Consider the following 13,315-nt stretch of genomic DNA (forward strand, 5'->3'; position numbering starts at 1 on the left):
CACTTCAGATGAAATAATGACTATCATCTGTGCCTGCTCGCTAATCCTTCCAGGAAATGCAGGGAAAATCAGCCCAGAAATAAATATGAAAACCCCAGTCCAAACAAAGACAAGTCTGAACTACCAGAGTGTGAAAATAAAAGAGATTTTCAAAGTGAAAGGTGACTCCATCCTTCTCCATTTGCATTTCCCTTCTATTGTGAGTTTGAGTCCCGGGGCTCAGCCAAGCTCAGGAGACACACACAGCAGGAATCCGTGTCTGTCCAGGGACAGTGTCACTGCCAGTGCCACAAACTCCCATGAAAGGGCTGCCAGCCTGTAGTGGTGAGGATGGCAGAGCCACCTTCTGCACAGGCAAAATAAAAACTCCTAGGACACGAGAGAACACAAATTTACCACCATAAAAACCATTTCTTTACTAAATGCTGAAGGTTTCTTCCAAAACAACAAAAGGAGTTAATTTCTCAGGCTAAACCTTATAGGTGGTAAAGACAACACCAAGATCCAAGTCTTTAACAAAGAACCAGAACTCAGCTCTGTGGCTTTTATTTCTGTTAATACTGAAAGCATTAAAAAAGAACAGAACAGAGAGTCTCTTGCACTGCACAGCACCTTTCCCTCGGAGGTCTGGGGGGACTTTACACAGTGTCTGTACAGCAACAGGAACAGCAGTTGCTGGAACATAAACCTCTGGGGAAGTATGTGACAGGGACAAATGCCTCCCCTTCCACAGACATCTCTGAATTTTAAGGGCAAGCTCAAAGCTGGGATTGTCAGCATCTCTTACTGTCGTTGTAGCAGAAAGTAGCACCCAAAAATTAATCTGGGAGATGTCTGCAGAACTCTCTGCTGCCAGGGGATGGGATTTCGGTTTTTCAAGTCTCAGCAACACACACATTAAATTGTTTCATTACTCATCTTTTTGCCTCTATGAGGTAAATCAGCTGCTAAATCTGGGGATGGGATGGATTACTGGGATGGAACAACCATCTCTACTTAAAATCCATTGGGAAACAAATGTTACCATGCTCCCCTTACCACTTCTTGGGTCAGTGCTGTACTGCAAACCCCCACTGCCTGGGAACTGCTTGTGGAAGCACTTGGGAGACTCCAACATCACACAAAGATAAGACAAAACAATGATCCCTGCCCGAAGGATCCTGCACAGTCCTTTTTACATTTAATCTTTGTTTCTTTTTCCTGAACTGAAGTGAGGCTGAGCAGCTGCAGCCTCTGGAGTTGCTTAATGGAGTTAGAGCTGCACAGCACCTTGTCACTGAGCCCACTCACTCCTTCCAGTAACACTCCCTTTTTGGATAATGCCTTTAAAAAATTGACCCCCCAACTTCCCTCTGTGAATAAAAGCAGAGTGTGTCACGCTCAGCTAGATGCACCTTGGATCATGGCTCTCAGCTGATTGTGTCCATGAGATACTGGCGGCAGACAGCTGGCCAGGGAGCCTCTCACTGTGTAAAATTCATGCTACTCTATTTGTAGGTGATTATAAAAACAGCTTTTCAAGGTTAGTGTCCAGCTTTGCTGCTGCTTAACACATGAACCACAGTCCAGAGGCTTTTATCTGGTCGATACCTTCATTATTAGTTTTTCTTTCTGGTGGTTTACTCTCCCTTAGAAACAGGAGGGTTATGAAATCTGGTTGTTCATAGTTTTGCTGAAAGATGCTTTGAGAGTCTCCCAAAAACATACCAAGGTGATGGAAACAGTGAGCTCTGAATGTGCAAAACAGTAACCCAGAGCTAATCACTGGTTTGTATTTTTAGTGGATAATCGAAGGCCGGGTTCTTGTAGGAGACCAAGTGTGTACCATACTGCTCACTGTGAGGCTTCTTACACGCCTTACACAGACATGCAGACAAAACAATCGTGGTAATGAGAAAGAATCCACTTGCTGCAGACAGAGCAACAAAGACAGACTTGTAGCTGGGTTTTGTTTTAAATCTGGTGCACGAATTACCTGGAATTTCCTGGTCTGTTATCTGGCTTGACCCGGCTTTGTTCGAAGCTGTCACGCAAATGTTGTAAGTGGTGTATGGTGACAGATTATACAGAGTGTACTGCCTGGCTGTGGGATAAATATTATCCATGACAAACTGCCTGTCCTCGTTGCCTTGGGCAAGAAGCAGCAGCTCATAGGTGTGAACAACCGAATTTGGGGCGCACCAGTGAATCAGGGCAGAGCTGTCTGTAACTTCGGTCACCTCGCTGAGCCTCGGCGGGTCTGGAACCTCATCCTCCGTCGACATGCCCGGGCATAAACACTGGGACACGCTCTGGAGTTCACTGCACGGCTTCTGGAGGTGCCTGCAGGGGTTGTAGTCACAGGAGATGTGTCCCACTTGCACTGGGGTTTCCTTCGGCTGGTCATCGTAGTCGTAGTAGTCGATGTAGTGTGCCGGCGGCCTGGTGGGAGCGGGCTTTGAGTTCAGCTGTGGGGGGCTCGGCTGTGGGGTGCCCTGTGGGGTGCCCTCCCCACCAGGGCTGGTAAACGAGTGAACAGAATGGTCAGTGGTGTTGGGGGTTCCTGTTCCTCCAGCAGAATAACGACTGGTGGTCTGGCTGGACGGGCCTTCCTGGGGAGACGTTGTGTCGGTTGTTCTGAGCTCTCCCTTGGGCTGCTCTGTTCCTGTTTGACTCGTGGAGCCAAACCGAGCAAAGAGCTCTTTGAGGAAAACCGGGAAGGAGGTTACGGATGTGAAGGAAGGGGGATTGCTTGTGGATTCAGGAACTGCCTCCTCCTGGTGGGAGGAGCTGTTGGCCTTTGTGAGCATCGGCTCTGTCTCCGTTGGGTGCAGAGCTGTGCTCATTGCATCCCTCTGGATCAGGGAGCTGGTAGAAGTGTCTTTGGTCAGCACTGGACTGGCTGTTGTGCTCATTCCATCCCTCTGGATCAGGGAGCTGGTAGAAGTGTCTTTGGTCAGCACTGGACTGGCTGTTGTGCTCATTCCATCCCTCTGGATCAGGGAGCTGGTAGAAGTGTCTTTGGTCAGCATCGGATTGGCTGTTGTGCTCATTGCTTCCCTCTGGATCAGGGAGCTGGTAGAAGTGTCTTTGGTCAGCACTGGACTGGCTGTTGTGCTCATTGCTTCCCTCTGGATCAGGGAGCTGGTGTAAGTGTCTCTGGTCAGCACTGGACTGGCTGTTGTGCTCATTGCATCCCTCTGGATCAGGGAGCTGGTGTAAGTGTCTCTGGTTAGCGTTGGGTTGGCTGTGGCGCTCATTAAATCCCCCAGGATCAGGGAGCTGGTAGAAGTGTCTTTGGTGAGCACTGGGTTGGCTGTGGCACTCATTAAATCCCCCAGGATCAGGGAGCTGGTGTAAGTGTCTCTGGAGAGCAGAGCCCAGTCTGTTGTTACCGAAGCAGTGGCATCGTAACTGGTAAAGCTGAGAGCATCATGATCAGGAGAGGGTGTGTCTGAATGGGGCAGTGTGACATTGCTGCTCCCAGACTGGCATTTACTGTAGAGCTCTTGCAGTGAAACAGGTGTTGAAGGTCTGCCCCCATCTTCCTGGGATGTGCAGAAAGTCTCCCCAGCCCTGCAGAGGGGAGAAGACAGAATAGTCAAGATCCATAAGAACACTGCAGCCTCCTTAGGCTGCTTGGACTGCAACTGGCAACCTGCTGTCGAAATCAGTCTTTATTTTAGTGAGGACAAACCTAGACCAAAGTTAAGTTGTCTTAATGATAGTCCTGTGTTTGGCAGATGGCTCTCCACGGCACTGGCTGTGGAATTCAGCTGACTGGGGTTCTGGTTTTGTAAGGTGCAGGAATATCTTTTCCCCGGGAGGAAACATCCTTTGGTACAAGGGCTGTGAACCTTATCAAGAGTTCAAGGCAACTTGTCCCAAAGGGTCAGACTGTAATGCCACACTAAGAGGTGAACAATGCAGAGGGATGTAACAGGATCCCCAGGATCCTGAAACCAGCTGGTTTAGGCAGCTGGAGGTGAGATGACACGGGATGCGCTTTTAGATGACTAAGAGTTCTTTCTTTACTCAGACATTGAAGTTCTGGTAAAGAATGCAACTGCTAAGCCCATCCTGATGACAAACTATCTAATTTTAACACTCTGTTGTCTCAGAGATTTGATGACAAATCTTCTTGGTGGTCTTTCAAAACCAAGAGAGATCATTTACATGCAAAGCACTTCTTTTAACTACAGCTTTTCGTAATTAGTCCATAGAACTGTAGGAGAGCATGAAAACAATAGGTGAGAAATGGTGCTATTTGCAAGGGGTTTTGTTGACTGCCCGTGCTCAGCTTTGGGAATGGCAGGGTAAGGAGGGAATAATTTGCTAAAGATCTTGCATAGTCTTCCAGTTCCTGCTCCCAGTGCTGGCCCACCAAGCCAGCTTATTTTTTATCTCCAGCTAATAGAGAAATGTGGTCTGAAATAGGAAGAAAATATTATTCTCACCTTAAAGTAGAACCCACACCTAATAATACTTTATGCTTTGTTCCTGAAGGAGACCTTATTTTGCATTTCTACCTCTTGTGAAAGGGAAGAACACACAAGGAGTTTGAATAACTTAAGTGGTAGGGAATTTCTTCTCCCCAGACAACTTACACATTGAAGCTGTTTCTGAGGAGCAATATTTCATCTCCTCGAACTCACTTACTTTTGCAGCACAACTCTCTTGGGCTTGGAGAGCAGCCAGGAGAGCTGGCAGTCACAGAACAGAGGGTTTCCAGAGAGGTTGATGGTGATGCCATCCGAGGAGTTGGTGTCCCAAGGATTAAAGGAGCTGAGGTTACAGCTGCAAGATGACAAATGCAATAATTAGCAAACGCTAAGTTATCTTCCAAGGACTGAAGTGTGCTCAGTACCCAGGGTGTGTAAGGCACAAAGCAGTATTCCCAGTTCCCTTGGCAGTAGCCAGTTACTAAAATCACCATCCTGCCCTTTCCATGCTCAGAAGATGCTCTCTTTTGTCTTAGACATAGTGAGGGATGGAATCCAGTGGGATTTTTTGCTTTAAATGGGTTTATTTTCCTTAAACTGGTGCTCTAATGTTTGTTCTCTGATGTGCTTGTAACCTGAGCCTATATTATAGAAATCTTGCTCGGTGCTATTTTGATAAGTCACTTTCAGACTTTGGTTTCTCTTTAGTATTTCGGGTGTGTGACATACCAAGAGCTGTTACCTCTAGAATAAGGACTAAACCATTGCTTTCACTAATTCTAAACAAGGAACTACATTAACCTCTCACACTGAAAGTGGGATGGACAGGATTTTTGTCTGCTTCCAAGATGCAGGTTTAATGTGAGGGAGAACAAAAAAGAAACGAACTCACTTCTCAAAGGAGAGATGGCTCAGATGAGGAGCACTGTCAAACATCTCTGTCCTCACAAAACCCAGGGAAGGGGAGTCCTGGCAGTGCAGCTCTTGGAGACCAGGCATGGACTTCACAAAGTCAGTGTCGAGGCTTCTTAATCGTGGCATCTTTGTCAGGTGAAGGGATCTGAGGTTGGGCAAGTCTCTGGTCCACTCTGGTTGAACTGAAGCAGAAAAACATTTACACCTGTTATGTAAACAGAGCATTCCTGTGGGTTTCTGCCTAGAAAAAGGGTTTGAATTCCTAGATATGAAGTATCTCTGTCGTCCTCTGCAGCTGCTCTCTTTGGGAAAGGCATAGAGCAAAAATCAATACAGCAGTGCATAAACACTCATGCAGCTGTAATTTTGTAATATGTGTGATTTTTAATATGTAAAACAGGGCAGAGAAAAATAAGGGAAGATAGAAGGGCAGTAAAGCTGGTAAGAGATATGTAATAGCTTTCTTTTTAGGTGAGATTAAACGAACAAGGATTTCCCTGCTCAGGGAAGTGGTGGAAATTAGAGATGTCTACAAAGCCCTGACCCGGTGCAAGAAAGGCAAATAACTTCTCATTTCTCCTAGCACAGGAAAAACAGCCGAGAGGCATGAAAGTAAAAGAATGAGTCTGGTACAAAAGGTCCTCTCCATCCCATGACTGAATTGAGTAACTCACTGCTCACAGGAGGGATTAGGCAAATTAATGGAGGAAATGTGGTGGTGTATCAGTCAAATGGGAGCTGCGGTGACACCTCTGGCTTGAGGAGCCCCCAGGGCCCTGGCTCTGCCCCAGGCTGAGGGCAGCTGGGCAAGGCATCGAACATCTGTGTGCCTCAGCACCTCAGTTAGAAACTGGGGCTGGTAAGAGGGAAAAAAACTATCCTGTAAACTGCTCAGGGCAGGGATTGTCTCCCTGTGTGGAAGTATCAGGCTGTGGTTGACACAGAAAGCCTCTCTCAGCGCTCCCTCACTGCAGAGGAACAAAGCAGAGTAGCTGTGGGGACAAAGAAAGATTTCAGCAGCCTGTCTGGAAAGAGAAATTAATTTCCTCCTCTGTGTCACAAAACTAATCCCAGGGCTGACAGCAGGATGACTGTCAGTAGCAGACAGTGGAATTAGGATGGAGGGGGGTGACTATGCCGGGACAAACAGCCCTGTCTCGTGGTGTCTGGTCTCTGCCCTTCCCTTGGTCTGTGTGACAGTGCCCTGCACTCTTGGACCAGCTGTTTGCAGCTTGCAGTGTGAGGTGTTCCCCCTCCACCCCGGGCTGGATCAGGATGGGAGCCATCATCCCATCATCCAGCCAGGCTCCTGTTCCCCCAGCCTGACCAAACCCCGTGTTTACAGTGGGAAATCCAGAGACTTACTTTTCTCAAGGAAAGTCCCGCTCAGATCAAGCACATGGATGGAGTTTCCAGGCCTGTCCGTGGCCTCCCTGGGAGCTGTGCTGATGGCAAAAGCAGATTCCCTAATTCCTCTGCTGTCCTCCTGCCCCAGCAGGGTCGCAGAGAGGTTCAACACCTGCAGCTGAGGGGAGCAGGAAAAAGCCAGCGGCTGGATTTCCAGCAGTGGATTTCCAGCCAAGGACAACCACCTCAGGTTGGGCAGGGCAGAGCTGTGGCAGGATGGCACAGACGACAGCTTGTTAAAGCTCAAGTCCAGCTTGAGGAGGCTGCTGAGGGCTTCAGGTCCCCACGAGACCGCCCAGAGGCGGTTGTGCCTCAGCGAGAGGACGCGCAGCCGCGGCAGGTTCGCGATGTCCGAGCCGTTCACCTCTTCCAAGAGGTTGTTGCTGAGGTCCAAGGTCTCCAGGGCCTCGGGAAGGCAGACAGGGAAAGCTGTCAGGCTGCTGTTGGTCAGCTGCAGGGTGATCCAGGTCCTGTTCTTCCGATCCTCACAGGACATGCTGGTGAGATTAACGTTCTCCCAAGGGTCTTCCTGAGCCAGCTGGAAAAAGGTGGTGACATCCCTGGATGCTGCAGGCTCTGCTCTGCTCACCGGGCCAGCCGCTGTGCTCCCCACCAGCAGAGAGAGGACGAGCAAGCCTGGAAACATCCTTCTCCGAAGTGGCTTGCAATCAATTTCCAAGATCTGTTTGGGTTTTGTTTCGGGATGGGTGGGAAAACAAAACATCAACATTAAGAGCTAAATTAAAATCCCTCCAGGCAACTACAAGCACTTTAAAAGTGAAACATTTTTTAAATACTTCCCTTTTGCATCCGAGCAGTGATAAGTGATAATTATTTGCTCTTCCGTAATTAAGACTAAGTAAACATGAACCCTTGGGGACAGAAGTATCACACACTCGTAGTCTAAGTGTGCCTACAGTTTTTCATGGAGGAAGCAACCAAGCTGTATCCCACACCAGTACCCTCAGTGCAGCAGGTTGTCCTGCTGCAGTGTCCACTCTGGCCAGCCCAGTGGGAAGTTTTCCAGCGGGGCGATGCCCAAGCAACAGGGCAGGTGTGCCCGTGGCAAGGGATTGTTCTCTGGGAGGTTGCCTGTGCAAAGCAAGTGTATGGATCCAAGGGCTGGGGAGGGCTGTCAGACTCTAAAGGACAGGTGCCCAAACTGGGCTGAGTTGCAATGGAGTGGGCAGGTAAAAGTGCGTTTCCTGTGTTAGGAAGGGCTTTCCTTCCCTTAGCAGAAGTTGGGACAGCAAAGCCCCGGGGCTTGTTGGGCTCTGCCAGGACGGTGCTGCCCGTTCCGAGTGACAGCCACAGGGGGACCCCGCAGGCACTTTGGGGCTCCCGAGCAGCCGGCACTGCTGACAGATTGCACAGCCCAGCTGCTGGGAAAAGGATGCACTGGGAATGCAGATCCTGAACCACATTTCAGTGGAAGCGGTCAGAAACTGAGTGCGCTCCTGGACCAGGGCCCCAAAGGCCTGGGCGCCAAGAAACATTCAGTGTTCCAGTTCCATCTGAGCTCCCTCCTCCTCCCGCCCCGGCTTTGTCTTTGTCATTTAAAAGAGAACCAAAAAGTCCTAAATGACTTGTGAAAGGCCCCGCAGGTAATCTGCGTCACTGGAGAAAATTAAGCCCAGCCCTAAACTAGTGGTTTTCTTACTGAGCTGTCTTTAGCGCTGCCAGGCATCAAAGTGATCATTCCTCATCCAAAAACATATTACGTAGGGAGGTGACCGAATCCTCACGTAGTATGGAATATCTCAGACTTATTCCAAATTTTAATAGCTACTTGCTGTTCCCTGAATGGTGCCAGGTCTTGCCCGGACTGTTATCCTTTGCTGCCGTCCCATGTTTGAAGGAGGGATAAGCAAAAGAGTACATCCTGGACCACCAAAACAGTGTATTTTGGTGGCCTGCGTCCTTTTTGTCAGACGGAACCGTGACAGAGCCAAGCAGCCTCAGGGCTTCCCGGTCACCGGAGCCGCTGGATCCCGTGCTCCGCAGCACATGGCAGGGAAAGGATGGGAGGAATTGGACCGCTGGATTCCAGTCTTGGATTTAATCTTAGTCCCTGCCTCTAAACCGCATCCGCCTGCACGTACCTGTCCCAAAGTCCCGCTGCCTCGTGTCTCCGCTCCGAGCGGCTCCGACTGCCCGGCCTTGGTTTTATACACTTGGGTGACTCAGCCGAGAGCGTGAAATGCCTCTTTTCTGTTCCCAGCCTTCCCTGCTCGCGGCTCTGCCCACAAGCTCAGGCGAGGTTTGTTCCAGGCTCGCTCCCCCGCATCCAGCTTTCCCCTCGCCTAGAGAGGGGGCGGCTCCAGGCAACTTTCCCTGCTCCTTTGGCCCTGGCGGGAGCGGGGTGGGAGGGCTCTTATTTCCCAGCGCTCAGGCAGGGCTGCTCCTGTCCGTCTTTGTCTCAGAGGCGGGGGGTAAAGGGAAAAGATCAGTGTCAGTAGTCCCAACTCTCACGTCTCCTCCTGACAAGGGGGGAGGGAGGGGAATTGTTGTGTCCCTTTGTTGGCAGGTCAGGATGATGTAAAGCTGAGGCTCTGTCTGCTGACACGGGCTTTGGTCTCTCTCTAGGCGCCAATAAAGGGCTTCAAGTGTTTAAATTTCTCTCTAAGACTCTTGCTCCTGGGAGTAAATCCCAGAAATGTTCGTGCAGGACAAATGACTTTTCTAAGGAGGCCCTAAGGGAATGTCAGAAGTGAAACCCTCACCTGCTCCTCCCGCAGAGAGGAATTCTCTGTGCCGATGGAGAGGGTGGGCGGCATCTCAACCCGCGTGGGACAGCCTTGGGAGGCCTCTCCCGGTCCCGCTGGGCGAGGGTTGTGTTCCCTGCTCTGCATCTGTGTTCCACGTGGCTTGGGAGAATTCCCTTCCCGTTACTTATCTCGTCCTTTGCTGGAAAAGTGGGATTGAAAACGTGAACCATCTCCCACCAAGGGACCTGCCCTGAGCTGGGTCTGTCAGCGTTCCCACAATTCAGGATAATAATTGGGCTGATGGAGAGCAGAGAATAAAGTCAGTATCCCAGACAGGGGTGAATTGATAGAGATCCTTCCAAAGCAAAAGCAAAAGGGTGGTTGTTCAGTTGCTACTGTAGGACAACTGATTAGTAAAATGTCCAAGGAGAGCAGTAGTCAGTGCTTTCCCTTTATCAGGACAACAAAACAGATCCCTGATGTGGAGGCAGCACAGCCCCACTTTGGTGCTAAAGTGCAGATAAAGGTCTTGCCCCAAAACCTTGAGTCTGCCTGTGCACATGTACTCAGAGCTTATCTATGGCCCGTGTGGTTCATTATCTGCGTGGGGAGAGAGCCTTGAAAAACACCAGAACATCCCCGGAGCGAGATAGGGCCTTTCAGTAGGACTCCCTGGAGCCATTGCCCTTCCCTTGGAGAGATGTACATGTTGTTCCCCCGTGGAATGGCTCCAGGGCAGGACAAATAGTTTCCTAGATGAGGGGCTAATCCCATATTAACCCTGGTGGGGCAGGACTGGGAGCAGGGCAGTGCAGGCCCGGCACGTGCACCACGGCAGGTACCTCAGGATCTGCACTGCCTGCCGGGGTTCAAAGGGCACCGTGGGGCAGGTTAAAAAAATCTGAAGAATTTGCTATAAGAGGAGGAAAGCCCAGCTCCTGCCTTCCCTGTGGCTTCCCAGACCTGCTGCACTGCTCCTCTTTGGGAAGCTGGAACGCAGGGAGGTGGCCTGGCTTTGCCCTGGGCTATGAAGTGCCGGTGTTGTGTTTACTGCCTTTGGCTCGGTATTTACAGACAACGAATTTTCAGTGGTTATTTTAGACTTATTGGTTGTCTTATTGCTTTTAACATCTTAAAAAAAACCCTCCAGGAAACCCGGGGAGCCAAAACCTGCCTTAAATTTAATGAGTTCAACCTTACTGGCTTTATTTTGGAGGCAAGCAGACTGTCAGACTGGGAAAGCAGCCTCTCATTTCAGTGGAGGTGGAGGCTTTGTTTGCCCAGGGGCGCTTGATTTCTGAGCGATACTGAGAACCTGTTGCAAGAGGCAGAGCACCCTCGGAAAACGAGCTTTTGTTACTTTTATTTTCCGGCTTTGCTTCTGCTTTTTGGATGTTCAGTTTTTGCAGCAGGTGTTGTATCTTCCCAGGAAACTCTCATCATCTGGAATATGGTGCTGTATCTCAAGCAGCTGCCCAGGTACTGGTGAAGGTCTCCCAGGGCAGGCAGCAGCCCTCTCTACCAGTTTCTTTCCAATATCTGGTGGCAGCGGGCAGAGATTTCCCCTTTGTGGGCCACTTTGGCCTGTTCTCATGTCACCTTTTATTCTGCTCCGTTTTCTTCTGCTTTTCTAAGAGTTTCAGCGGCAACCTGAGGGCGTGTTTAGTGAAAGCAGGCGTTTCTGTCAGCCTTTTCACACGGGTGATGCATAAGGAGCCGAACCAGACGCCCCCTCCCCGGGGGCGATTCAAGGCTGCACAAAGCCCCTCTGCCTGCAGGAATGCTCGGGCAGAGCCCTGCATTCCTCAGTGACACCAAGATAAGCAGAGCTCGGGGAGAGCAGGAGAAGGCGAGGATGGTACCAGGCTGTAAAGTTTAAGAGGTGAATGTTTCTTGCTGGCCTCGGTCCAAGTGATGGTTAAGAATGAAAATACCTTGAAAAAGTCTGGAGAATGGATTTGAAAGCCAACAAAAGAAATGTTTCGCAGGTCTGTCCACGGAGCAAGCACCAGCAAGACATTTTCTTACAGAGAAGAGGGAGAGAATGCAGGAACAGGATTATTTAGCCTGAGGTTTCAGAAAACTATGGGTGTGTGTCTCTGCTGCAGTAACACACGTTCCGGTGAAATTCCCTGCGGAATTTGGTGTGAGTAAGAGCAAACAGCAGCCCTCTGACATCGGTGGGGTTTTACCCTGATCTGGGTTTAACTAAGCACGATGTACAGAAGAGGGCTGTGGCAGAGCTGAGGTATAAGTTTCCTGAAAGTTTTTGTTTTCATCTAAACAACATTCCTGTCCTGGATTTCATCTCTGTGTTGCACAACTTCGGGGGCAGCCGCCCTTGCGCTGCTTTCGCTCACTCTGGGAAACCTCTCCCACATCTGGCACTGTGGGATGAATAACTTGGCTCCTGCAGACCCCCGAGCCCGTGGTCTTTAACCCTGGGTGTAAATCAGGTGGGATGAACCACGTCTGATCGGGTCATTACAGGAATCAGGGAGGATGATGAGCATTAAGGGGAATGTCTGGAGCGTGGCCGGGACGTGCTGGGTGACACAGGGTGGGATGACAGATGACTTGGTGCACCAGGGGTGGGATGACAGATGACTTGGTGCTGTGGCTGGTGCACGTGTCAGACAGAGCAGGCTGGTGCAGCCTCCTCTCAGGTTATCCAGCCTGGAATTACTGAGGTGCAGGATGCCCTGGGTTGTGCCTTCCTGCTCCAACCTCTCCAAGGGCTGCTTGTAGGAAGCAGAGCTACAGTCACATGCAGCACTGAAAGCAGCTGGATAAAACTAGATTTTTGTTCCTCAGTGTTCCTTACCTCTCATGGAAAAGCCTTGCAAGGTGAGTGGATCGAGGAGAAAAGACAGCTGATGGCCTAAAGAAACACAGAGAGAGGAAAGCAGCAGGGGATCATTCCTTAAAGCTAAAAGGCAAAGGACAGGGCTGACAGCCAGCCTGGATGAGCTGGCAGAGCCTCCTTGCAGAGCAGCAGTGACACATGGGGTAAGATTGAAGGAGGGGCAGGGAAGAAAATGGAAATATTTGATAGTTTCTCCGAAATCCCAGTCCAGACAGCTTGGATTGCAAGTGGATGTGCTTGTTCAGCGCTGAAGGGAGCCACAGACTCTCACAATGAGAACTACGTTCCGATTTCTCCATGTCCCTGCATTCCTGGGTTCAGGTCACGTAGGCAAGGGGCAACTCCAGGACTTCCATGTAACAGTTGGGCAACAAGGTCTGCTCCGGGAATGACGAGCAGGGGGCTGTGTTTTCAGAGAACAATTTGTGCAGGCATGGTCAGGATCCTGCCTGCAAAGCCTAAGTGGAGGCTGAGTGTGGAAGGCAGCTGTCTGTGCAAGAGGTGCTGGCACTAATATGAGCATTCAGCTCTCCCATGGAACCCTTGGGCAGGTCTTAAATATGGCCAGTGTTTGGACTTTGGACAAGGAAAATACTAGGCCTGTGTCAAGCAAGTGAGAAGTGGGTAAGTCCTCTACTGAAGGAAAACTGGATGGTCCCTCAGCCTGTGTAAAATGTGCTGAGGAGAGGGAAGTCAGTGGGCTGGGAAGCAGGCTCTACTCTTTTTGGTTTTTTTAAATGTAAAGCTGTAGTTTGTTTAAACTGGCATAAAATGGGAGTGATTCCACTGCAGCCTATTGACAGGGACTGGAGAGAAGCAGAGGATGTGGCCTAACAATCAAGGCTCTCTGGTCCCAGTGATGTTTATAATCACAGTGATTTCTGCAGCATCTCTTGCTGATATGACAACACCTGCCCATTGTTTTCCTTTAGATATGTGAAAACAGTTTCGGTTTGTCCAGCAGTTTCATGAATTCTCTCAGCTTCACTCTGTCCTTC

The 13,315-nt window shown here is 49.9% G+C and overlaps 1 protein-coding gene and 1 long non-coding RNA gene across 3 annotated transcripts in view; one reads left to right on the forward strand and one right to left on the reverse strand.

The window, feature by feature from the left end:
* Positions 1 to 13,315, forward strand: part of LOC135410756 (uncharacterized) — a 117,611-nt gene that overhangs the window by 5,628 nt on the left and 98,668 nt on the right. The gene's annotated exons all lie outside the window — the stretch shown is intronic.
* Positions 512 to 9,227, reverse strand: LRRN4 (leucine rich repeat neuronal 4). Its single transcript, XM_064647496.1, has 5 exons — positions 8,846 to 9,227; positions 6,702 to 7,425; positions 5,314 to 5,518; positions 4,639 to 4,776; positions 512 to 3,555 (listed from the first exon to the last, which is right to left on the reverse strand). Exons 2-5 carry the CDS (start codon positions 7,387 to 7,389, stop codon positions 1,758 to 1,760), a joined length of 2,829 nt encoding a protein of 942 aa, XP_064503566.1. The 5' UTR covers positions 7,390 to 7,425; positions 8,846 to 9,227; the 3' UTR covers positions 512 to 1,757.

The sequence above is a fragment of the Pseudopipra pipra genome, chromosome 3 (assembly GCF_036250125.1).
Source record: "Pseudopipra pipra isolate bDixPip1 chromosome 3, bDixPip1.hap1, whole genome shotgun sequence".
NCBI lineage: Eukaryota > Metazoa > Chordata > Aves > Passeriformes > Pipridae > Pseudopipra > Pseudopipra pipra.

Bases quoted from the DNA above. Each gene is read 5' to 3' on its own strand.
- LRRN4 (XM_064647496.1), bottom strand. From the start codon at position 7,389: ATGTTTCCAGGCTTGCTCGTCCTCTCTCTGCTGGTGGGGAGCACAGCG. The intron at 5,519-6,701 runs GTAAGTCTCTGG...TTTCTGCTTCAG, and splicing joins CGGGACTTTCCTTGAGAAAA to TTCAACCAGAGTGGACCAGA. The intron at 3,556-4,638 runs GTAAGTGAGTTC...TCCCCTCTGCAG, and splicing joins AAGAGAGTTGTGCTGCAAAA to GGCTGGGGAGACTTTCTGCA.